Source organism: Balaenoptera borealis (genome assembly GCF_965194805.1).
Source record: "Balaenoptera borealis genome assembly, chromosome: 7".
NCBI classification, from domain to species: Eukaryota; Metazoa; Chordata; class Mammalia; order Artiodactyla; family Balaenopteridae; genus Balaenoptera; species Balaenoptera borealis.
Window position 1 is genome coordinate 25,158,545 of NC_138864.1, and position 24,488 is coordinate 25,183,032.

Here is a 24,488-nt window from a genome sequence, read left to right on the forward strand (position 1 = left end):
CTGAGTGCTCAGAGGATAAAAAACAGTATAATGCTTGTAATGGACATATTCCTTATAAACAGAAATCTTTTTTTGGGGGGTTGAGAGATAGTAAAGAGAGCTAAATTGAATCATAATATGACTAAGAGGGCTGACTTTTAAAAGTATTTCTTTGGTGGATCCTTTTATGAAGCTGTAAAGGTTGTAAAGGGAATAATTACTTCTAATTTCTCTGTTTCATAACTTTGGAGTTATATGAATTGTGCTTTCTCAGAGTGACATATAGCTGTATTTTTCTAAATCAGAGTAATCATTTTATTGTTACCTTTTATCAGGCTCTATAAAGGAAGTTAATTTTCCATCCTAGTTGTCTTTTTATGGTATCAAAATGCTGTGTTTCTTGGCTTGTAAACGCAATGAGGAACATTTTCAAAAGCTATATTTTTCACTATTATAATGTTCTTCTTATACCTAGCATCTACTAAAAAGCAAAGAGCATAGACAACTTAAATTAGCCTCAGGCTTTGCTAGAAATTTTTAATGACTCCATGGAAAATGTCAGCCTCACAGATTGCTTAGAAATGTACTAGTGGGGTGAAAATCTGCACTTTCAACATCATAGTTACATCTGGCATATCGAGGTTGGTCTTTTCCCTCATATAATATAGAAACTGATTTAAAATGTCTCCAGTGTCCTGACCCTGACTCACAAAAGCATCTCACCACCTAACCCCCAACTCTTGCTGCTGGCTTGAATTACATACCTCCACATAGCACCTTTCTTCTCACAGTGAGGTTGACCTGCCCGTTCCGGGCTGCATGGTGCATAAGGTCGATGACATAGCGGTGGGTCTTGCCAGCCACTGGAATCCCATCCACATAGACGAGCTCATCTCCTGGGTGTAGGCGGCCGTCTCTGTCGGCTGATCCCATGGCAATGACGGCTCCAATCAAAATCTAGACAAGCAGTGAGAAGAAAAGGTGTTTATGTTTCAAACCTCCTTCCTTCCTTCCTTTCTGCCATCTAGCTACTTACCTACCAAGTAACTCAGTAGAAGATTTTTTTCCCTGTTTACACCCTCTGCCCCAAATCTGAACATGTACTTGAAAAATGAAAAATGAGAGGCTGAAAGGATGCCCTCCTAACTCTTCCAGGTTGCTAACTCCTCTTAGAGAAATAAATGTTTTGAACTTGCTCCTGATGGCCATGAAGTCTGGGGGACACTTGCTAACTGGTTCATAAGCTATCACCCTTAACCCCAAATAATCTGATGTTACTGGCCACCGTACATGGGCTCTGAATTGAAACAAACTGGGGATGGAATCCTAGCTCCACTTCTTTATTTGTGTGCCGTGGGCAAGGCTTTTCAATCTCCGCAAGCCTCGGTTTCTTCACCTGCAAAAGTGGGGAAATAAAATAATAGGACCTACTTCATGGAGTTGTGGGGAGAAGCAAATGAAATAGTGCATGGGAAGCATTTAACTTTGCTCAGGGCATGTAGTGAGTGCTTGAAAAATGTCAGGGGAAACTATCTGCTGTATATTATTAAGTTCAGATAAAGGTTCAAAGTGTTTTTTATCTTTTAATTTTTACTTTGCTTTCAAAAGCTGGAGTTAAGGACAAAACAAAACAAAGCAGAACTCATGGTTGGCCTTCCCTGGACAGTTGACGTACTTTAAGAACAGTCAAATCTCCTCCAGATTTTTGCTCCATTTCTTTGAATACTTTCTTAGAGCACTTCCTCTGCACAAAGGATGTCCCCAGTTGTGCCTGTCCCCTGCAATGCTTCTGCTGTTTAGGTGGCCACCACACCAGGAAATTTGGAGGTACACATCTGGGAAATGTGCATATTGTTATAAATCCCTGAACCAGGGACTGTGACACAAGGCATAACGATGTAAGGTTTCCTACTTCCCATTAGAAACACTCAAATTAGTGTCCATTAGCAAGGCTTTTTTTCTTTCTCAGAGGAAAGGCAATAGCACTAAATATTTTAGTTTTGCCATTTAATCTACAATTTTTCCAACTCATGGACAATAGAGTTCAAAAGAATAGTTTTTCTTTTGCCAAGTGGCTTAGCCTCACAGCATCTGAAGGCAGTGGTTACCATTAGTCTGATAATATTACAGAGGCTATATTCTAGGTTGTATTTTAAGTCTCTATCAAATGATCCCTTGCTCACGGATTGATTTTTCAGGCACTAATTTCTTTCAAATCTCAGATCTGTGGATTCCAGTTAATTTGCAGAGTTGCTCCATCACGACCTGCAGCCTTGTGTGTCAGCAGGTTGGGCAGCAGACGATTCCTTCTTACTTGGTCACACTGCTCAGTGTGGCCTGTCAGCACAGATCTGAATGCCCAGACCTCCTCAGGTATATGCAGAATTATGGTCTGGAGAGTTTTCTTTTTCTCCCTGAGGACTTCATAGCTTTGGTCCACTGAATAGCTCTCTTTATTCATAGGAATGAAAATTCCCTACCACGCGGCTATTTTCCCCCTATTCTTGGGGGAGGGTGGGGAGTGGAGAGTAGATTTGCTTCCTTGTTGAATATTGGTGCTCTGACGACTGATTCATTATTGCTCTCACAGGAAACACATTGCCGGCCTTGGACTGCTGGGCTACAGCAAATGGCTGAGCCCATTTGCTGTAGCCCAGCAGTCGGGCATGCTTCTGATACTTTCCATTTTCCCTTATTGTCCTGTCAACCTGAATTTATGAGTTTCTTTCTAAAGATATTCCAATCTATTCTTCAAAAGACTCAACCTGCTATGGAGTACTTCAAAGATTTATTAAGTGCTTTGTGCAAAAGCCAGTTAAAATGAAAGTTTATGTTCCTCCACTGCCCCATGAAAAGCTGCATTTAGCTGGGTTAGCCCAAAGAAAATGCTTCAACCTTTAGATTTCCTGTATGCCTCAGTGGGAGAGTTTGTAGCTAGTAACAGAGAAAAAATGGCTAGAGAAATTCTTAGCTTAATTACCAACATTAAGCTATAGTTCTGATTCTGACTGATGAAAAGGAATTAAAAAAATAGGTTACAACTAAGAGAGCTACCACTGCAATTGGGCACTGTACAAAAATAGTAAAAACAAAATTTCACATAGGAAAATTCTCATTCCTCTCCTGCTGTAGGAAAACAGCAAAGATATACTCTTGAAGTTATCTTCTGTGTTACTAGTTTAATATCATCCATTAAAAGGAGAACCCCAGTAAAACATCTGTTTTTCTGTTTTATTGCTGTGATATGAAGTACTCTCCTCGCTAATTCATTCATTTATCCAGCAAATATTCATTGAGTCCAGGGACACTTCTAGGTGCTAGGAATCCATCAGTGAACAATAAACAAAAATCCCTGTTCTATAGAGCCATTCTAGTGGTCAGACAGTAATAAATGTAAAAATTATGTTGTATGCTAGCAGGCACGTACTATGAAAAAAATAGAGCAAAGTAGGATGGTGGGTGGGTGTCAGCTATGCAGCTGAGGTGGTGTTAGGGCAGGTTAGATCAGGCCTCAATGAGAAGCTGACATTTGAGCAAAGACTGAAGTTCACTGGATACACTTTTTTTTTTTAAACTTGAAGCTTTAATCTTCAAACTTTAGTTTGTTCTATCAAATCTTACATATTTATTTCTAAATAGTGTATTCAATATAATACTTCAACATAGCTTATTATATAGTATTGTAAAATTATTAACAATATATATATTATTGTATAATCACATTGTATAATCCACCCTCTACCTTTTTCAAAGAACGGTTGTCATAGGTATGAACGAAACTTGAATTGAGCTCAGCGTGGGGAAATGGAGCAGGCATTAGAGCTGCTCGTCCGTGAGCTACATATAGGAGTTACACTTGCTCCTTCCTTCAGGAACTGCCGCTGGGAAGAGGCTGACCACGTGCGCCGTCACTGCTTCTGCCTCTCATGCTGCTGTTGTTCCCTAGCCTTTGGCCAATTTACACCTTCGTGCCCTGTATTTCACTGCCAGCTCTATGTGTCTCTCTATTCAGGAAAGAAAATAACCCACAACTTTTTTTTTTCCTTTAATTTGAATATGCTTTGTACACTTGACACATTTGAGTAGTTTATTTCCTATCTGGAGAGGATAATCTATGATTCCTTCTTGCACTGTTAACTCATATTGACTTCCATATATACATGTTCACCTAAGCTCTTGAAAACATACCTCAGGATATCTGATCCTTTAAATCAGTAGTTCTCAAACTTTAGGGTGCACATGAATCGCACCGTGAGCTTGTTGAAACAGAATTCTGCATCTACCCCGAGAGTCTGATTCTACAGGCCTGGGGTTTAACCTGAGATTCTGCATGTTTAACAAGCTCCCAGGAGGTGTTGGGTGCTTCTGGTCTGTAGATTTAACACGATTTGAGTAGCAAGGTTCTGAGTATTCTCACTTGGTCCAGTGGACACAGAAGCTATGGTCTCACTGGTCACGTTCCAAGTCCGCTGAGGGACTTTCCCTCAGGCGCCTGGCTTGAGCCTCCTGCCCCATCGTACTGGTCACTTTCCAGGTCTGCTGAGTGCATGGCCTGGGCTCCCTGACCCATCAGGCTATACTGGCCAGTGAGCCTTCCCAGCCAACACTGGCCTCGCTCTACTCATCACCTCCCTCTGACCTCACTGGATCCTTCAACCTCTGAGGACCCACGCATCAGCTTTCTCATTGCCCTTGGAGGAGTTCTTTATCCTGCCTCTCTTGCTTTGGCCCTGAAGGAACAGCTTGGTGGCAAAACAGATCAAGAAAGACCCCTCCACACAGACACCCCCGAAACAAGTGACCTGGCCTTATCTTTCCAACCATCTTTTGCAAAAAAAAAAAACCCAAAAGAATCAAAAACTCCACAACTTCACTTTATCTTAAAGGCTGTGAAGGCACAGAACAAAATGAAGTATTTGATATGAAATAACAGCAATTCACATTCAAGTGGCTGTTATCCCCGTAAGCCAGGGGAAAAAACTAACACAAAAAAGAGAACCAAAACTAAGAAACAAACAAAACCAAAACCACCTTTTCAGTCCTTTTAATTCCTTTAATTCTTTCCCACACTACCTAATGTCGGTCTAAACCCAGCAGGTCTGATCTGCAATAATTATAGCCCAGGGTGACTTGACAAGGTGGCAAGCAGATTTCCAGCTCTAGCCTCCTGAAACTCTTCCACAAGTTTGCACCAGACTCGCATGCCAAGGCCCCTGTCTATCATCGCCTCTCTCTTTCCACGAACAGTTTTTCTCCACATAGGCCTTTCTCCACTGCAGTGTTTTCCAAGCCTTTCCATCTTAATGCCTTCCCATGTCTTTGCAGCTCACAGCTGGAAATCCCATTTTCATTGCTTTGTGGCAATTTCTCATTTCTTTCTATTTCTTTTGTTATTTAACTGTGAAAATTATTTCCTCTTGCAGGAAAAAATGCCCATACGCTTGTTTGAGCTGGAGTCCTGCTGTTCATTATTTGCCGAAAGCCGTGCTGTCGTGTTTAATGTGCACCCTGAGATGTCAATATCATTTCGTCTATATGAAGGCAGAAACCCATTTGATATAATTTATGAGACCTCCTGCGGGTGGGGACCAAGTCACGTCACGCGCCTCTCCCTTTGTATCACATCAGCAATTAACTGAGGCTAGTGCATTTTGTTTGTAAATTATCTCTGGACTTACAGTGGAGGAAAGCAGGAAGGAAAGGCATGTGGGAGATCTTTACAGTAGACATACCCTTCCTGATATAATCTTTCTGAGGTGCAACATTCTGGTCTTCAAGACACTATATTCTGGTTTTGAATGCTTCAGGGAGATTTAGGCTTCTAACTTTATGGTTTAACTGTCAGAATTGTAACTTGCAGCCTAAGCGTGTCTTAAATCATTCAATTGAAAGAATAAACCAGAGTAAATCTAAACACAATGAGGACAACCAGCAAAACATGTGATCTGAAGAGGTTTATCATAAATACTGAATGCCTGCCCACCGGAGGGGAGAAAGGACTCAGGAGTGTAAAGCCAATGTTCAGAAGGGTTGGGAACCTGGGAACCTGTGTACCGACCCGGCAGAAAGCTGCCCTGAGGCTGGGTGGTAACCACTGGCTGCACCCAAACACCTGAGCTTCATTCTGAGCGATATGTGTTCCATTTGGGTAACAATTCTATAGTTTCTGTGCCAGGCCAAGATCAGGTAGACCTTTCCCTTCTGGCGTCAGCTGACACTATGCCTTTCCTATGACTCAGTCATGCAACCCCTTCTATCTCTGAAGAGGGGGGAGATGCAGTCCCTTCTATCTCTGAAGAGGGGGAGACGGGCGAAGAGAAGACGGTGCTACGAATGTGGTGCTAGTTTACCCACAAAGCAGACAAAGCATGAACCTATGGAGGCGGGAGGAGTCCAGCAAAGTAAGAACTGTGTACCTCAAAGACTATATTGAAGTAAGCATTATGGGAAGAACCGGAACTTTGTTGTTTCCCCTTACATTTATTTTATAGTTTAATCTTTTACTTGTATTTATGTATGAGAAGGGGCCTGACCATATTTCAGTGCTTAGGGACCATTTATGAACCTTTTATGAACCTGACATAGTCACATTGGGTACCGCTTAAGACACGTCTTTTACAGTGAGTGTTTTATGGCTGTTATTTTAATACATGCTCACAAGTCTCGCTTTGCTGTGTTTTTTTTGTATATTAATGCATATTGTTATTTTATGCAGTCACTCTGATGTATTATATACATACTTTCTCCAGAGCCCTTCGCAAATTCCCAATATTGTGCCAACTGAAGTTGACTTCGTGGACATTCTCTCATGGTAATCCCCTAATTCAAATCTGGTGAGATTCTGCAGCATTGAATTTGATTTTACTTCCCTGTGTTTTCTCTCCCCTGTAGTTCTGATTGAAAACATACACAATTCTGCTGTTCCAAGTCATCTCCTCACATATATCTTCTGTAATACTGCATGTTTACCTGTGAGCTGCTGCCCAGAGAGACCAGGGGTCCAATACAAGTAAATAATTGAAATAGTCAAGAGGAATCCAATCCATTTTAAGAAAGAGTAATGTCCCTCTCTTCATGAAATGTGCATTGATGTATGATGATATATTGGCATGGAAACACTGGCATGTTTTGAAAACTTAAATACCAAGAAAAAAACAAACAAACCAAACGTCAAAAAATGTTTATGTGAGTCCTAAAAGATTTCTTTTTTTATATCATACTGAATGATCTTTCCCTTCACCCATACACACCCGATATAACCCAAAGTGTGGAAATAAAGAGAATTCAACTCACAGGCTGTCCAGGCTCATCTCCCCCGAGGATTCTGAAGCCAAATCCAGACTGCATCCTGCGAAGGTGAACATCCAGCTCCTTGTAATCCGGACCTGGCATAGAGGAGACCCCACTGAGTGACGAGTCCTGCCTCCCCCCAACCCGCGAGGGACTGAACATGCTGATGATGGATTAATTTTGTGGGTGTGATTAATGAGAGTGCCGTTACAGTCGGTGAAAAGCACAGAGGATAAGAAAAAAATGTATGGTAACAAAAAAGTAGGTATTCCAAAATTAGGTAGTCTCTGGATTAGCACTGACCAGCCAAGTGCATTACTAGGGTATTGCTACAGGCAGAAAGAGCACACACATTTTCTGAGTGAAAAGAAAAATCAATGCCTCCGTAATTCTTCATTTTCCTGAAAGAATTGAGATTGCCCTCAAGAAGATTGGCTGTCACTTTGGCGATGTTACTCTGACTAGAACGATTGTTTTAGAAGTATGAGAGAACAGATAGCAACGCCCTGGAAGTACCTGGTAAAGGACTACTTAGTAATTTACTAATAGCTGTTTATGACTTGATGTGTCCCCATTTAGTGTGTGTAGGGGAGGGGGATATAAACTTACACCTAATAGAAGGTGTCTCTTTTAAAATTGTTAAAGTTAGAAAAGATAAAATCTAAACTTTTCTCTATTGAGGTTTGGGTGAAGTTTTGATTTTCTGACAAACTCCTTTAGGTTTTTCATAACTTAGGGACAGAAATTTGCCTGGGTCTACATGAACTCTTATCCCCAAAACATTTTAAAATGTGTAAGCCACTAGTAGATTCACTACTGACTCCATAAACATATTCAAAATAAATTAGACGAGGGATATTTTTCTGTAGTTAGCTGAAAGAACAGAAATGTACTTAAAAATAAGCTGGGAAACTCTTCTGTCATTTTTTTTTTCAACCCTAGAATAAATAAACTAAAACCATAAGAAATATTTTAACTTTTTAAGGGGAATATGATTTAAATATGATTTAACCTTACCCCCTGCCCCTGGCCCTTTGAACCTTCCCCAGGGGCAAATGTCTCCATCATGACTCGGCTGTGCATACTTTCAAGGCCACTGTTAGGATGTTAATCAATGATTAGCAACTTTGGGGAATGCTTATTAATGCCATCCTTTGCTTAAGAAGTATTTAGTGATCTTTGGGCCTTAATGCTTTAAAGGAGGTATTAGAACTGATAGATGCAAGTATTAAGTTAAATTCTCCTTGCTTAAGCAGGATGGTTTTGGAAATTGGGATGGGATTTCAGAGGAGAATCCTCATGGGATAGGAAGCTTATGTCTGAGCCATCTGGGTATATAGTAATAGCCATAGTTGAGAGAGACACTCAATAAGCGATGGCCAGGCAAATCTTTTCCAGACTCTACAGTAAGTGGAGCTGCTGAAGTGATGCAGTAAACAAAACACAACAGAACAGGGCTTGCCTTTGTGCCCTCCAACCCGAGCTAAGCATTTCCAGTGATATGTGAAAGGCAAGTCACTCACTTCTGAAATGTAGGCATAAGCTGATTGTGTGTCTAGTGTTCTCAAGGAAAAAAAAAGCTGAATCAGCCATATAAGTACGTATGTATATATGTCCACATCGTCCAAGACTCTACGACTTTCGTGCCCTTTTACGACCAGATGCACGTATAACCAAAGTCTTTCCCATTCAGTGACGAATATAAAACTCAAAGAAGAATAACCAACTGGATTTCCACATCCACTAGTCATCCTTTATGAATTGTATAATCATTCATATTTTAAAGATACGACAACTTAGAAAAAATCAGTTCCTATTAAACACTTCGTTAGAGTTGAGTGGTAAAAGGAAAATGAAAACTTTGCCCTACACTCTACAAGTCTCAACTGACTTTTGAACTCAGTTTATTCCGAGGTCTACAACATTATATATGAAATCACATCCTGGGGTGTGTGCTAAACCTTCAGGACTCTGGAGGCAAGTGGAGCAGCCCTACAGAGTCATGGCAGGTACGTGTATTTCTCCCAACAGAGGCAGAAAGGCGAGGGAAGAGGGGAGGGTGACAGATAATACCCAGTCACCGTTCAAACCTCTAAAACTTGGTCATATGGCTGCTCACGTCAATCTTTTCTCTAGGTTCCTTTAAGCTTAGAGGACTCGAGACCATATATATATATATAAAATCACAAAGAGAGCACGATATACTTTCGACATTCAAAATGATACAGCTAGCCTGTGTTTAACCAGAACGTTCCATTTACTTGTAGATAGTCTCATTTTTGCATTGCTGCTGAGTATGGTGAGAAATTGTTCCTCCAGTGGCTTCAGCACCAATCCATATTGCATGAGGAGCTCTACAAGGACTTTACTGTGTGATCCATTTTATTTGCTAAGGAAAACTTTCCCCCAAGGAAATGCTGAAATCGTCACAATCCCAGTAATGGCATTTTTGAGATGTGCCAAGGTACAAGGGAGCTGTCTTGTGTCAGAGGATGCTGTGATTCCTGGGAGAACTGGACAGCTTTTCCTTAAGGAATGACTCAGGACTCCTTTATATGTAGGAGAAAAATACAGATCTATGTTTGCTAGTTAATTTTACTTAACTCTGAAGAACTCTGAAGATGTAAGCAGGGAATATATCCTCCTTCCCCCTATTCTTTGTGTGCATTTTGGTGACATTTCGATCCCCTGACTACTGCCCTGACCACTCTGATTTCAAATATAGGGTGATATATGCCAACCACGTCATCTTCACCCTCCATTCTTCCAGGCCAAGATGGCCAGCTTCACGGCACATGTGCCCGTAGAGAGGCAAAAAGAGACCCGTTAGAGAAGTGTGCCTGCAGATGTAATTTACTCTTTATTTTTGTGTTAATTCTGAACACAGACTCAGAGGCTGCAGGGCATGGAAACTTAAGAGAAATAGTCAGCTGGAAAAAGAAGTTTAAATGATGGATTGTGCCTTAAGGCAGTTTATTTATTTTTTTCTTTTTTCTTTTCTTTTTCTTTTTTTGTTATTGTTTAAGGAAAATAAGAGCTTTCAGAAACAGAATTTTTCCTTTGTTTCTCCCTCCCTCCCCCCACCCATTTGAATCTGGCTTTAGAAAATAACTAAAACTATATGCACATAGCTGGAAACATTACTCTTCTTCCTTCCTGCTTTGTTAGCTCTCTTGAAAGATTATGATGTTTCTGATACTCTCCTTTAGCTGCTCTTCTGGTCTGATGACACACTTAAAATGATTGTTATCATGCTTTATCTCTTCCCCTGTCACTGCAAGGACTTAAAGCAAAGAAATTCAAGGGCAACTCTTCACCCCACTGTTATAGAATTTAACAATCCTCACTCTTCTCTCCAGTTGGTTTGCAAACCATGCACCTGGCCGGTTGTTAGATGAAGGGGTCTGGGGGACACCTAGTGGGACCTGAGTCACTCTGGATGTCACTCAATCATGCCCCTACCGACATCCCTTTTTTTTTCTCTTCCGTCTTTGTGTTTAGTCTGTATCTGTGCTCTTTTTTCTTTCTCTTCTTCTTTCTCCTTTTTGCAGAACTGTCAGGGGTGCTCTCAGGCATTTCTTGGTGCAACTCAAGATGAGGCAGTCATTGTGAAGAAATGGACTAAGAGAGTCAGAAAACTCTTTGGACGTTGGTGTTCAACGGTTAGCCATGGCCAGTGTTGCTTGTTCCTTAGAAGTTGGGTCCTAGGATCCTCAGGCATTATGAAATAATGCATCTTAAGATCCTCGTCCCAGATGGGACTTCGCATGACCACGGTGGCAAGCTACAGAAATGGAATTTACAAGTCCTGATTAATCCTGGGCTCTCACTAATACTGAAAAAGCTACATCCAGGTAGCAGGGTAACCTCCGTCATAATAAAGAAAAACAGAATTTCAAAAGCTGATTCTTATTTTGTACTTAGACGCCAGGAAGACTTCACATGCTATATGTACCCTTGGTCTAGCTTTTGAAAGACACGGTTTTGTGCACCATTTCAGGAAAAAGGATGGGTGACTGAACACAACTGATTAATTTTGTGAATGGATTCAAGCTTCAAAAATGCAAAGAATGGCATTTTTATGGATTAATTTGGCACATGGGATGCTGCTGTAAACTCGTCAATGAAATTTTGGTACTTGAATCCCCTTTAATGTTTTAATTAAACATAAGCACCACGGGCTTATTATCACATTTTGACACAGAGAATGAATTCACTCAATTTTTCCTCTTGAAAGAGTATTAAACTTTTGGCTTTTCCTTAGAAAGAGATCTAGAAAAGACAGTACGAGGAAGGAATCAAGAATCAAAGGTGGTTATTAAACATGTTCCTGACAAAAAAAAAAAGTCCTTGGCATCTGGATTTCCAATGCACTCTAGATACAAAATGAGTTAAACAGGAATTAAATAGTTTTTATTGCTCGAATCTAACATTACCAGGTAAATAACTAACACATTTTTGTCTTAAAATAATCCCTTCTCTCTACTTTTTTCTCTTTATACCTTTGGTAATATGAATGTGGCCAGACACGTTTTAGCCAAAGTAGAAGCCATCTCCCACTCTCCATTTGGTTCTCTTCGAATAACCAAAGCGTTCAAATAAACTCAGATTTTCCCATCTGAAATACTCCCTTGCTCTCCCCATCCATTTCTCTCTTGAAAGAGTGGTCTCTACGGAAGCCTTCACTCTCTCTCATGTCTGACTCACTCCTGCCGGTCTGGTTTCTGTTCTCTTGGCATTACTGAACTGCTCTCTTTAAGGTCTTTGATGACATCCTAATGACCAAATCCAATGGTCATTTTTTCTTGGCTCATTCTGATTGATTTCTGTGTCTCATTTGATACTGTCGATGCACCCTTTATGACCCCTGATTTCTATTGTTTCTAAACAAGAAAAGGTCTCCTTCCAGAAGTGATTTCTACTCTTGGTTTCCGTGATACTCCACACCCTAGTTTTCTTGTCTTTGGGTGGGATTGTTCATTCAAAGGTCCTGACTATGGATTCATTGTTCTTATTAACATTCTCCCTTGGTGATGGCATAATTATCTTTGTCTGTCTATAATATTCCATATGCACAGCGTGTAGGAGTTGCTTAAATGTTTCTTGAATTTGTTTTAACATACTCGCCAATCTAGTTTACCTAATAAACCACAGCGTTATTCTACTACTGAGTTTTCACTTAGCTTCATAATTACATTAGGACTTCCTACCGTCAATTTTACCTCTGTACCTAAGCATCTTCTGCAGCTAAAGTTAATACCTTATAATTATGATAAATTTATCTGAGTCAAAATCATGACACATAATTTGATAAGGAACATTTTATAAATATGAGAAATAGTATAGGAGTTCTACTTATTTTGGATGGAGTCATAATTTTCCAAAATAGTTTCATAACTTGTGTGGACACTGAACAAAATATTTGGATTGGTTCTTTTCCTGAAAATCTGGATTGCATAGTAGTATAATACACTCAAACTACATTATAACTTTTCTCTTTCAAATAATGTATATATCAAGGTAATGTAAGCTCTTGAGTAGTTCTTCTCTTTCTTCTTTTGTTTTTAAATAAAGTACCTTCAGAAGCTGAAATTTTCAAGAAACGTGCTTGCTGTGGCCAGGAAGCTGAGGTTTAGAATCTCAAATTAAATCCTGCTTTCATTTTGCAGCTGTAATCACTAGGCCTCAGTTTCTCTCTGGTTATAAGATATTCTTAAAAATCACAAGGAGTTTACAGTCATATATTCTTATATACTAAGAATAATTATGCTTTAAACATTTTCAGACCAAGCTAAACAAATACTTTAGACATTATTTGGGGACAGAATGCTAAGCAACATCTGCCATATTTTCTACATATCCAAAAAAAATGACATGGAAACTTACAGAATGAAATGATCTCAAGCACACATATTCTCCAAGGGGTGTTAGAACATGCTGAGATGGATAATGAGCTGTCATCATGGAAACACTCTAGAGATGTGTGCTGTGAGCCCACAGACCTGAAATAGTACTATTGTTATGAAACGTTCTTTTCTACAATTGTTTCAGTGTTCTCACTTTCCATCCAGTGGTCTAACCAGCTGTTCAAAGCACTTCCTAAGAGTAAGAAAATCTGAATATTCCTTTACCTCCTTCATTTCCATAACATTAAATATTTCAGTCCAAACCAAATTAATAACTATTTTCAGAATAATTAGGTCAAAATTTTTTTCTTTTAAGTAAATTAATTGGTTATAACTAAAAGCTCTTAAACTTGAAACTACGCTATTCTATTCTAACTTAAAATACTATTGAAATGTAGCACTTTATAATTGGCATGGTTTAAAAAAATTAAATTGATATAGGTATTTAGCTGATGTGAAAAGAATTTTATTCTACGTTAGCAATATTTTTAATAAGTTCTCGGAAATGTCTAAATTGCAAATCTCTTGAGATACTCTAGCTTCTTATTTCTATTTATCTAGTCCAGTGCTGTCCAAAATAAACAAAATGTAAGTTACATTGGTAATTTAAACATTTCTATTGACCACATTTCAAAAAGCAAAAAGAGATAAGTACAATCAATTTTAATAATATACATTTAACCTAATATATCCAAAATATTATTTAAGCATTAATCAATATTAAAAAATAATTAATGAGATATACATTTCTTTTTTTTTTTTTTTTGTACTAAGTGTTTGAAATCCGGTGTGGATTTACACACGTCTTACAGCACATCCAAATTCAGAGTGACCACATTTCAAGCGCCTAATAGCCACACGTGTCTAGAAACTTCTGTATTGGCTAGTGTGGATTTAGTCAATCTGGTGGCTTTCTTTGGTACCTGGCTTTGAATCTAATCTTTTACTAAAGCATTTTATGAAAGAACTTAATGAATACGACTATTTTCCTTTGTCTTTTGTTTGTTTCCTTGGTAGCCATCAGGCCAAACTTGGTGAGACTTGCCCTCTACCTTAAATATATGCTTATGCGGGTGAGTGAAATTAGCATGGTGATTATATACTAATAAACTGATACTACTCAGAAGAATGATTTGTTACACAAAATGGAAGACGTTTCATTCACAGGACTGTGAGTACTGAAGAATACTTGCCAGAGGAATCCATTCGAAAACTGGTCCTTGGTGGCACTTGTTCTGGATGGGAAAATGGGGAATTAAAATTGAAATTCATTTATGGCATTTAAAAATTCATCTTTACTTTTTTTTGGTTTCAATTAGAACTCACTCCCATTCTTGTTCTCATGTTTAATGATTTTTTTTCCTCTAAAATCTATGGAAGTTAATGGACAGATTTACCTGGTTTTATATATATGAATATGTCTGTAAATGTATTTCTTTCACATGCAGGCAAAAATCTGAATTCCTTTAGATCAGAATGGAAAAAAAGGTCATTATTTCCAAACATTAAGCTTTGATTCTCATTATAAGAATGCTTATTTGAAAGTAAAGTCAATCCAGAACCCCAAATATACACACAATAAATAAAGGTCTTTGAAATCATGTTATGATATTGTACCATCAAACATTGAAATGAAAAGTGAAAAAGTCAATCAATGATTACGTTGATTTATGTACACCAGTCCAAATATTTTGACACTTACAATTATTTGGATAGTTGAAGTTATGTATAAGTAGTTGAGTAAAATTGGTTTATATTAGCAATAGGGATCCTTCATGAGAACTATGATGTCATGTATGCTACAAATAACATAGAAGTTTATGGACATGAGTGTAAAATACTATATATATTCCATAATATATATATGAAGTACTATGGAAAAAATGGGTATTTTATCATTAAACTTAAAAAATTAAAAGAAGACCAAATTCTGATTGCTTTCTTACTGAGCTTTGTTTGCTTTGAATAAAGAGTTCTACACTATTCAACACAAAAAATGAAATAGAAGCCTCTTGAGGGCGATAATGAGGCTGTTCCCCAGGGTACCCTGCACAGCTAGCCTCACTCACCGTGAGGAGAATGAGACTCCCTTCCAGGCGATCTGTCTTTTCACAGTAAATTAGTTTTCCAGCAAAATTGTTATTTTTTAAAAAACCTCCATGTTTACTGTGACTGCTTAGGATTATGAATTGAGAAATATCGTTTCATCATAAAGATGGAGCTGTAACAGGGATGAGAGATTGCTCCCTTCTAAACATTTCCGTTAGTTGTAAAGGTGACACTTTACATTATCATAATCTCACTAGGACCTACTTGCCATCAGCAATTAGACTCAGTTTACTGCAGCCCCGATGGCCTCATTTTTATTCGTGGAAGTACTTTGGGTTACACTGTCAACTCGTGCTACCACCAAAATGCTTTGACAAACTAAATAACTTTCAATCAACGACTGATTTTAGAGTTTACTTCTCACATTTCCACCCCGTTTTATCCCCCGCCTGATTCCCAGAGCATTAAGTTTTAAACTACTGAATGAAATAAATTTATAAGCTAACGGATTGAATCTAATTTCTAAAATACATGGGAAAAACGTGTCTCCAACCTAACTTTTATTTCACTATCTTTATTACTTAGCTATTTCTTTCTCTATTAAAAGGAACTGTTAGAAATATAATACCACAGTTATTTACAAAGCTACTCAGAAATACTATTTTTGAAATTAAATTTCCAAATTAAAATTTACATATGAAAAAAGGCAAACAAACTTAACTGGATCTACTGATCTCTTTTATCAACATACTATAACTGCAAAGTGACGCATAATGTGATATATCAGAAACTCCAACTGAAAGGCAATTTTTTTTCACAGATCAAACCATAACATAAATTATATTCAAGACAGCAATAATGGTTTTCCTGAACAAGGTACAGGAAATTAACCTTCATAGTACAGTTGAGGACATTTTAAATGATAATGTTATTAAATTTTTCTGGTCTTTTTATGATTCTGATATTAAAGTCACTGATAAAAATGTCTTAACATTTACATATCATCTTATTTTGACTTTTCACTAAAATAAAATAGTGCTCCAGAGAACATTTGTGGGTGGTACTGGACCACCCACAGGCCACTGGACACCAGCAGTGTCCAAGCACATTTGGCCAGGGCTTGATCTAGCAGCGTTCAGACATGTAGATGTTCTCCTAGAAGCCAAGGTAGCCTTTCATGATCACTGAATAGCTGCGCAGCTATGGCAGCCATGAATTGATCAAAACCTTCCCTAAACCTATTGATGTTTCCAGCTTGACTGTGTTGAGTATTTAACCACAAGGGCAAAGGAGAATGGAGAAAAGAAGGCTCAAGCAGAAGCACCTGCACAGGCTTCAGAGCCCTGGTTGTGAGCACAATGCATCTACCGTATGTGTTATGGTTCCCACCATGAGTTTCCATTTAGAGTCTCGAGTGCTGTGCTGCAGTGGACAGTATTTTTACACCACCCCAGCTTCCCAAATAGCTCTGCCGTTAGGATGGGAGACAGTGCAGACTAAAACCCTTGCTCACTAATAACAAGGAAAGAGCAGCAGAAAAAAACAGATGGTTTAGAAATACCTCCACCCATTTGGGATAAGTTATGAATTATATGCACATTACAATACTGAACAATGAAAGAATTCCACAATGAACAACAAAAGTGCAGGATAAAGGCCACAGACGTGACACAGTGGTCCATTTTTGATCAGCTATCAATTATAATTTCATTTCAAATATAGTATTAAAAACAGTCTTGTTCCTCCATTATGCTCTTTAACTGGCCTGTGGTTACTCTTGATTACCACCTTTGGTACAATACTCATTGCTTATTATGGGTTAATGCTTCCTAATTTCTCAAAAGAAAGATTGATTGTGTGAGCTCATTTTGAAGAAATTCCAGAGGAATTTCTGTTCTAAAGAGGTCCTACCAGAAGGCACATTATACCATACGGATCCCTGACACTTTTACGATCTACATTTGAGTGATGTCTTACTGCAAAGGAGCATGGACATGTTGTACCTCATAAATTGTTTATTCATAATAACCAAGGTTCAATGTGAAGAAAAAAAGTTTGGACAGCTTCAGTCATAATTCAGCTTGGGTTCCTACCAAGGGACAGAATCATTAGGGAAGAGTTTCAGGGAACAAGGATTTTTCTTCTCTGTCTCTTTTGGTTTTCATCAGCTTGTCTGCTCCAGCTTCTGAGGCTGCAGTGGGAAGTATGCCCAAGAAATGGTCCCATGAACTGAGGTGACAAGATAAAACTTTAGAATAAGTCTGACTTAAAGAAAAGTGAAGCAGCAGGACAGGGCCCTCATTCCTAAATGACCAAGTTCCTTAGCATGATCAAAACTTTATTTTGTAAGATTCCAAAGTAAGCCATACTCATTTTCTTTGGGAAACACCTTGTATTGCCTTGTTTGGCATTAAAAAGAGGAGCCAGGATAGGCATTTTTCTGCAGTTATGTGTGTACAGTCTTCCTTAGGAGCAGAAAGACAGACAAAATTAACTCCCTTTTGGTCCTGTGATTATTGTGGTGATGAATCTGATTTATTCTCTGTGATAAGAATGAGAATTTCTCTTCACTTAAATGAGTAAGGCCTCACTGCCATACTTTTCCTACTTAGTTTGCCGTGCTCTAGACTTGCACATCTGTATAGTTTTCTGGGTATGGAAGAGTTCACTGGGTGTTTGGCTCCCAAAACAAGTTACCACATATGTCTTTACCTAAAATTAGGGATAAAACATGTATGGACAGAAACTCAGGGAGCCAAATAAATTAGCTTGAAAGAAATTATTTATCTGAGTAGGCTTTAAAATTTGTATTCAAATTTAGATGTATGCTTTTCTTGGACAGTAATGATGTCTATATCTTTAACAGACTATGTAGTAAAGGGAAGTCATATAATTGATCATTCAAATGAGGACAATCTGGAGTGTGAAAGGGGAGCTATTGATTATGCCAGGACAACGCAGAGCAGGAATGTCTCAGGCAAACTGGCAACATGTAGTCTTACGGGTAAGAAGGCCATTATAAAATGTTTCCTATCATATCAGACATATGTGGTTGAAGCAATGATGCAATCACATATAGAGAAAGAATGACAGGAGGAGATGGGAGGGTGGAAAGCAGTGAGGGCCTTTAGAAGTAGTCTTTTCCCCCCAACGTTAGAAATGGTGTACGGAGCCCAACAGTTAAAATGTTAGCATACAAACTGAAACAATTCAAGCCTTTCCTCTTGTAACTGCAAAGAAAATTAGTCTTTCTTTCATGAGATTTATGGGAAAAGGAGGAGTAAAAAATAGCATGGCTTATCTCATTACACAAAGGTGGGTATTTTTCTCTGCTTTCAATTTTAAAAAATCCATGTAATGGAAACAGCAAGAAGTCAATTATCAACAGAGGCTATTACACAAAGGAAAGTGAGATTTATCTAAAAGTACTAGATAGAGATGAGGGTGGGTAGATTTTTGCTATTTTCTGGAAATTGCTGGTAATGATAATAGGGTCAAGCTTGAATAACTAACATGAAAACACAGAAATGCCACTGGTCAAAATTTCTTTGCGGACTATTTAGGCATGGTTCTTCTATTATGTATACAAGCTTTAAGCTTAGGTGGAATGAAGTTAATCGGGAAAACTTTTCTTGTTGCGTGGAGCTCTCCAATAAGAACTAATGAGATTTTTGATAATTAAAAGATATTTAACACAAGACATTCTCCTGATTAAATATCAATTTTGCACACGGAACGAGAAACTATGGGTCTAATTGTCTAATTATATTTAAACTATTGTCTATATTTACTGCACATTTCGCTTGTTAAAATACTGATATTATCTGCTCTGTTATATAATACAATGTCATTCAGGAATTGCTTTCCTATGTTTTTGTCCCCAATTTCACTGTAAGCTTCATGTGAGCAGAGATTATGTCTCACGATTTTTCTCTTGTGGAGTGCGCAGCAGAGTCTAGACACATACTGTGTTTCATACATTCTTGTTGACTGATGTGGAGCCTGAAGATGCCACCTCTGGGCACTCTGCCTGATGCCCTGAAGTCAGAAGCATTGCCTTGCCTGCTGGGTGGTAGAATCTTCTTCCTCTCAAGTCCCATGTCATCATAAGAAGATCTTATGAAGACACGAGGTGTTTCTAGTCTTTCGTAAGCTTGTATTTGCCATGTTGTTTCCTGTGGCTCTAGTATCCTACGGTTGTCTTTGTTTGTTGAAAATCACAGCATTTTTTTTTTTTTCAGGAATACATCTTTATTAAGATGTCCTGTACATGCACATTAAAATGTCAGCATAATCTAATTAGGAGCCAAATGAGGCACAGCATCATTTACATCATTTGATAAATTTCCATCATTTGCAGGGGACTAGTGATTTGAATCCAAATACTTCTTGACAGCCTGGATATAACAAATATTCTGTAGCTCTGTATAGCAGAAGCTTGTGGGTGGAGGTACATTCTTTTATCTGGTTACTGCAACCCAGTTTTGAACGTGAATGCAAAAAATCTGTTCAGCATTAGACCTAGTTGTAAAGGAGGATACCATGAGATCATTACAGGTTAGGGAAAATGTCAAAGGACTTGGTTTAGACAGCTTTGGTTAGGATTCCCTTCCGTACTTTCTGTGGTCCCACTATTTCTTCTTCTAGGAAAAAGTTTGGGGACACAGAATAAATAGAGCCAAAGCTAAATGTTATGAATGTAATTCAAAAGAATAAGAATAGAGTGGTTCACAGTCAAAATTTCAAATATGGGTCTTTTGTTTAGGTGCAAGCATTTCACGGTCATTAAAAGAAAACCTTATCTGAAGATGCTGAGAGATAGACTGAGTTTCCCTCCATTCATTACAAAACATTTTTTTTAGCATTGTTCTAAAAATTTAAATGAGACTTTTCCCACACTTGGAAACAGGATGTATATAGAGGGCAAAGGTCTGTTCTGTTCTATCAAGACCCTGGCATGTGAAACTGAGAAAAACAGACTGAACCGATTAGTTATGCAGAGATTAGAGAAAGTGGTGCCATGTTTTTTTGGTTTCCTTAATCTTCAGGGCAGAGTTTTTCTTACCTTGACATGATTTCTGTGTTTCATTCACACTCCATTTAGTGTTATGAAATAACAGGATAGAAAGAGAAGGATGGGAAAGGAAATGAGCTTGCCCTCTTTTGGCTCCTAAGAGTCGTGACCCTGAAAACATTTTTGTGACCTTAGAAACATTAGAGAGAGCTGAGAAAGCAAGAAGCGGGGGGTGAGATGAGAGAGGCAACCGCAGGGCATATGCAGGGCTCCTCGGGCAGTCAGGATGTTTGTTGCTCAAGTGGCTTCAGACGCAAAGCAAAAGGGGTACAGAGCTCCCAGAGGAGGACTGATAAAGAAAGTCACGGGAGGTTAAGGCGGATTGGTTTGCTAGGTTTGTTACAGGTGAGGAGCGGAAAGGCAATGAAGAAAAGGAGCATTGCAGGGGCTGGCTAAAGAAATCAGAATTTGTTTAGGGTTGAAAAGAAGGTCATGCACAATTCCTGCTCACAAACTGAGGGCACAACAGCATCAGACACCATAGAGAAAAGACGGAATAAATACCAACACTGACTTTGTCCTGAATACTAAAGCCTTGCATTGGTCAGGAAACAGCAAAAGGATGGGAACAAATGACTAATGAAGGGAAAAAAACAGGAGGAAGCATCTCTTGACGCTCCCTACAGGTAACCACAAAATTCAACAAGCCAGTGACAGGAGGATGATATGTTCCACCTTCTGAGTTAGAGCTTCGCCTGTATCCTGATCTCTACTTGTTTATACTTATTCTTCTTGTCTCCCAGTTAAATTCGTGAGAGCAGGACATTTTATTCAACTTTGGTATCTCCCCATGGTACTGAGGGCCAAGTGGGTATTCGATAAATACTTGGTTATCGAAGCAGAAAAGGTATTAAGAACTGTGCTGAAATCTTCTCAAGTTTTTTCAGTATAATGACCATTAATACCTTGAATTCATACCCTGTATTATACAGTGAAAAATGCCTACTTTGTTCTAATTCTATCACAGCAAAAACATTCTAACTGTACAGCCCTTTAAAGACATTTCAGTCGTTCAGCCAGAAGGAGGAGAATCAAATACAGTAGCCCTGACATAGCCAATTATTTTTATAAAGTGGCAGGAGTGGGGTGGTGGAGGTTCACGTTGATAAAGATGATTTCTCAATGGCCTGCTGTCCTAACTAGTTTATCAGCCAAAATCACTTTTACAGAGAGTTGTAGAGGATGGGCAAAGGGATATGTCTACTTTTCCCCTTACCAGCTGGGGGTGGAATTCTCAGCCCCTGGGCTCATCAAAGAGTAAGCAGATTTGAGATCCTCTGAGATAACACACAATTTAAAACTTGCTATTCATGCTTCAGGTGATAAAGTTGGAAAGAAGACACTGGCGGAACACCAAAACAAAGGAAATCAGCAGACCGTAAATGGGAGTGCCCGGAACCAAACCCTTCTCACTAGGCTAGTTTTCTCAATCCATTACTCAAGTTCATATTGTACTGTGTATTCTCCTCATATATTATACATTCATGCCATTTGGATTCCTGTCCTCTAACATTCAAAAGAGATGACCTGTGAGATGGTGGAAAGAGGAACAATGAATGTATATGCAATATTAAAAAGCTTTGTTTTCTAATATTTATAAAGCGCAATGAAATAATTTTAGAAGACCTTCAGATAGGATGACAAGTGCCTACACGATATTTTACGAGTCAACTTTCAAATGGGTCCCAGTGCATTAAACAATAAGCGGAAGTTTCAGGTAGAAATGATTGGCACCTGCTCTGTGCTGCTTTCGGAACCATTACTTTCACCATTATGAGTTGGAAGGACTTGGCTAACATTTTACTCACATTCCTAAAATCTTCAATGACTGCATTCATGGCTCTAAGGAAATCTATGCTTCAGACTCAAAATCAGATTAGACATAAAAATCCCAACCATTTCTTCTTATTATCTGGTGGCTTAAATAAAACTAGCAACCTCTTCCCCTATTCCCCACCCTTGGCCTCCCAAATACATTCCTGATTTTCCTCAGGGGCTTAGGGGGAAAAAAGTAGGAAACAAAATTTAAAACCAAAAGATATAAGCTTTTTTTGAGTTGACAGGCTTTTTTCTTTCTTTTTTAAAGAAAAGTTTCGATCAGCTGGCTTTACTTTTGAGATACGTTTTGAACCTCAGAATATAAAATCATGCCAGATCATTTCAGCCTCAGTATATCTCCTGTCAGGGCTTCAGCTGTTATTAATACACTCTTGTTTTTTGTGGCTTTCACTTACGCCTACTTTCATAAATGGCTCTAGATTTCTCGTAGAGCTCATATGGGTCAGGCTTCCTTGGGTCAAAGGCCTCTGTTGAGTCAGGAAAGGAACTCCTGTGAAGGGCGGGTGGGAAGGGCAGGTTCTGCGGTATGGCCGGAGCAGATAAACTCGTTTGAGGACTGCCTTGATTCTCCCATCGGTCCGTTATCTGGAAAGTGAAAGAGAACAGAGAAAATGACTGACAATGAATTCTTTCCTGCTGTTACCTTTGTCACATACCACAGCCCTCACCTTTAAGTTTGACTTTCTTGCCCTGTAGACTTTTCTTTCAAAAAACATTCAAAACTTTGGTGTAAGTGCCTTGAGAGATTCTATTTCTATATAATAAAGCACCATAGATGGTTATAAATATATGTGTTGCCTGACTTTTGAATGTAAACTTTCATAACCTTGTCACCTACTAGCTAGTAATTTTCAGCAAATCACTTAATCTGTCAGAGTCTGTTTTTTCTCCCTATAAAATAAAGAAAATATGTATCTCAAGATAATTTATCTGTGCTTATGACTGTATGGTATTGTTCCTTTTCTAAGATGGCCCCAATTCATTACACCATTTTTACTAAAGAAGAAGATGAAGTAGTCCGCATGCATCCATTTGATACCTATGCATATCCGAACCACCTCCTATACTTGAACATTCAATCACTTTCCTCACAGTTTATAAGTAATTATACAACCCTTTGGGATTTGTGAATTGTTCAAAATCTTCTACGAAGCCTCATTTACTGCTGATCTGGTGGTTTCTTCTCCAAAATGCTGCTGCTGCTACCATCATGATTTATTAACGGTCTGTAGAATACTATGCTCTTTCATATACATTACCTTCTTTGATTCACTATAGCCCCGTGAGGTAGAGCAGGGACTCATTCCTTTTTATCAAGGAGAAAAGCCACGCTCACCAAGATCACCTGTTTGCACAGCCAACTTCAATAATCAACTGATTGCTCACTCAAACTCAACTTCAGCTTTTCTGCTTTGACTAAACCTGTGTGTGTAGAATGATATTAGGATACCCTCTTGTCTAAACTTCTGCACTGGGTGAGCGTGGTCCTCAGGATAAAGGCCACTCTCTAGTGGGGTATAGTGGCTCCTCAGGGCCCAGGTTCTGATCCTCTTTCTTATATCCACTGATGGTCTCTCATTCCCTGGAATCCATCAGGTTCTCTCCAGCCTCTGAACCCTTGCATACTTTCTTTATTTCTCTTTCTGCCTGCAAAGTTTACCCATTTTCCACTCTTCCATCTCCCACCCTCATTATACCTGGCTACTAGATTCAGAGGAGACACCTACTCTAGAAGGCCTTTGCTGACCATTCCTGACCTGGTTACTTGTCCCTTCTAGGTGCTCCCACAGCACCCTCTACCTACCCCTCACACTCAACCGTAATTGCAAGTCTACCTTTGTCTCCGCAAATAAATTATGTTGGGGACGGAGACTGCAGGGGATGCAGTCTCTCTCACTGTTGTATTACCAACATATAGCAAGTGCTCAGAAAATGCAAATTTAGTGACTGAATGAAATCATCAGTAACATATGGTCACTTGTTCTTTCTTTAAAACCAGTTTTGATACACACTATTTTGAGCTTGACAGGATTATAACTTTCTGGCCCCTACTGCACTGTCCTGCTTTTGTTTTCATGATGGCTATATTTTGGTCAGGCCTCCAAAGCCAGCTGTCACCTATCAGTGATAATGTTTTAAAGGTAGACAGGATTTGAGGTACTATGTACTGTGTCCTTGTGTAACACAAAGGTCCCTGTGACCCACTTATGTACTTGGGACTGTGGCAGGGGCCAGGTAAGCCAGCAAACTGGAAAAGAAATGGGTCATTGACCCTTCTCTCAATAAGACTGGTGCTACAGTCTGAATGTTTGAGCTCCCTCAAAATTCATATGTTGACAATCTAACACCCA

At 38.9% G+C, this 24,488-nt stretch overlaps 1 protein-coding gene across 7 annotated transcripts in view; it reads right to left on the minus strand.

Moving 5' to 3' along the window:
• Positions 1-24,488, minus strand: part of MAGI2 (membrane associated guanylate kinase, WW and PDZ domain containing 2) — a 1,331,631-nt gene that overhangs the window by 142,153 nt on the left and 1,164,990 nt on the right. For 5 of the 7 annotated variants that reach the window (XM_082399314.1, XM_082399312.1, XM_082399313.1 and 2 more), the window contains 4 exons: positions 22,533-22,722; positions 14,369-14,410; positions 7,273-7,364; positions 744-936 (listed from right to left, as the gene is read on the minus strand). In XM_082399314.1, the coding sequence (XP_082255440.1) occupies positions 744-936; positions 7,273-7,364; positions 14,369-14,410; positions 22,533-22,722 (517 nt within the window). The remainder of the gene's footprint in view (positions 1-743; positions 937-7,272; positions 7,365-14,368; positions 14,411-22,532; positions 22,723-24,488) is intronic. The other 2 variants (XM_082399315.1, XM_082399317.1) reach the window with 1 other exon arrangement.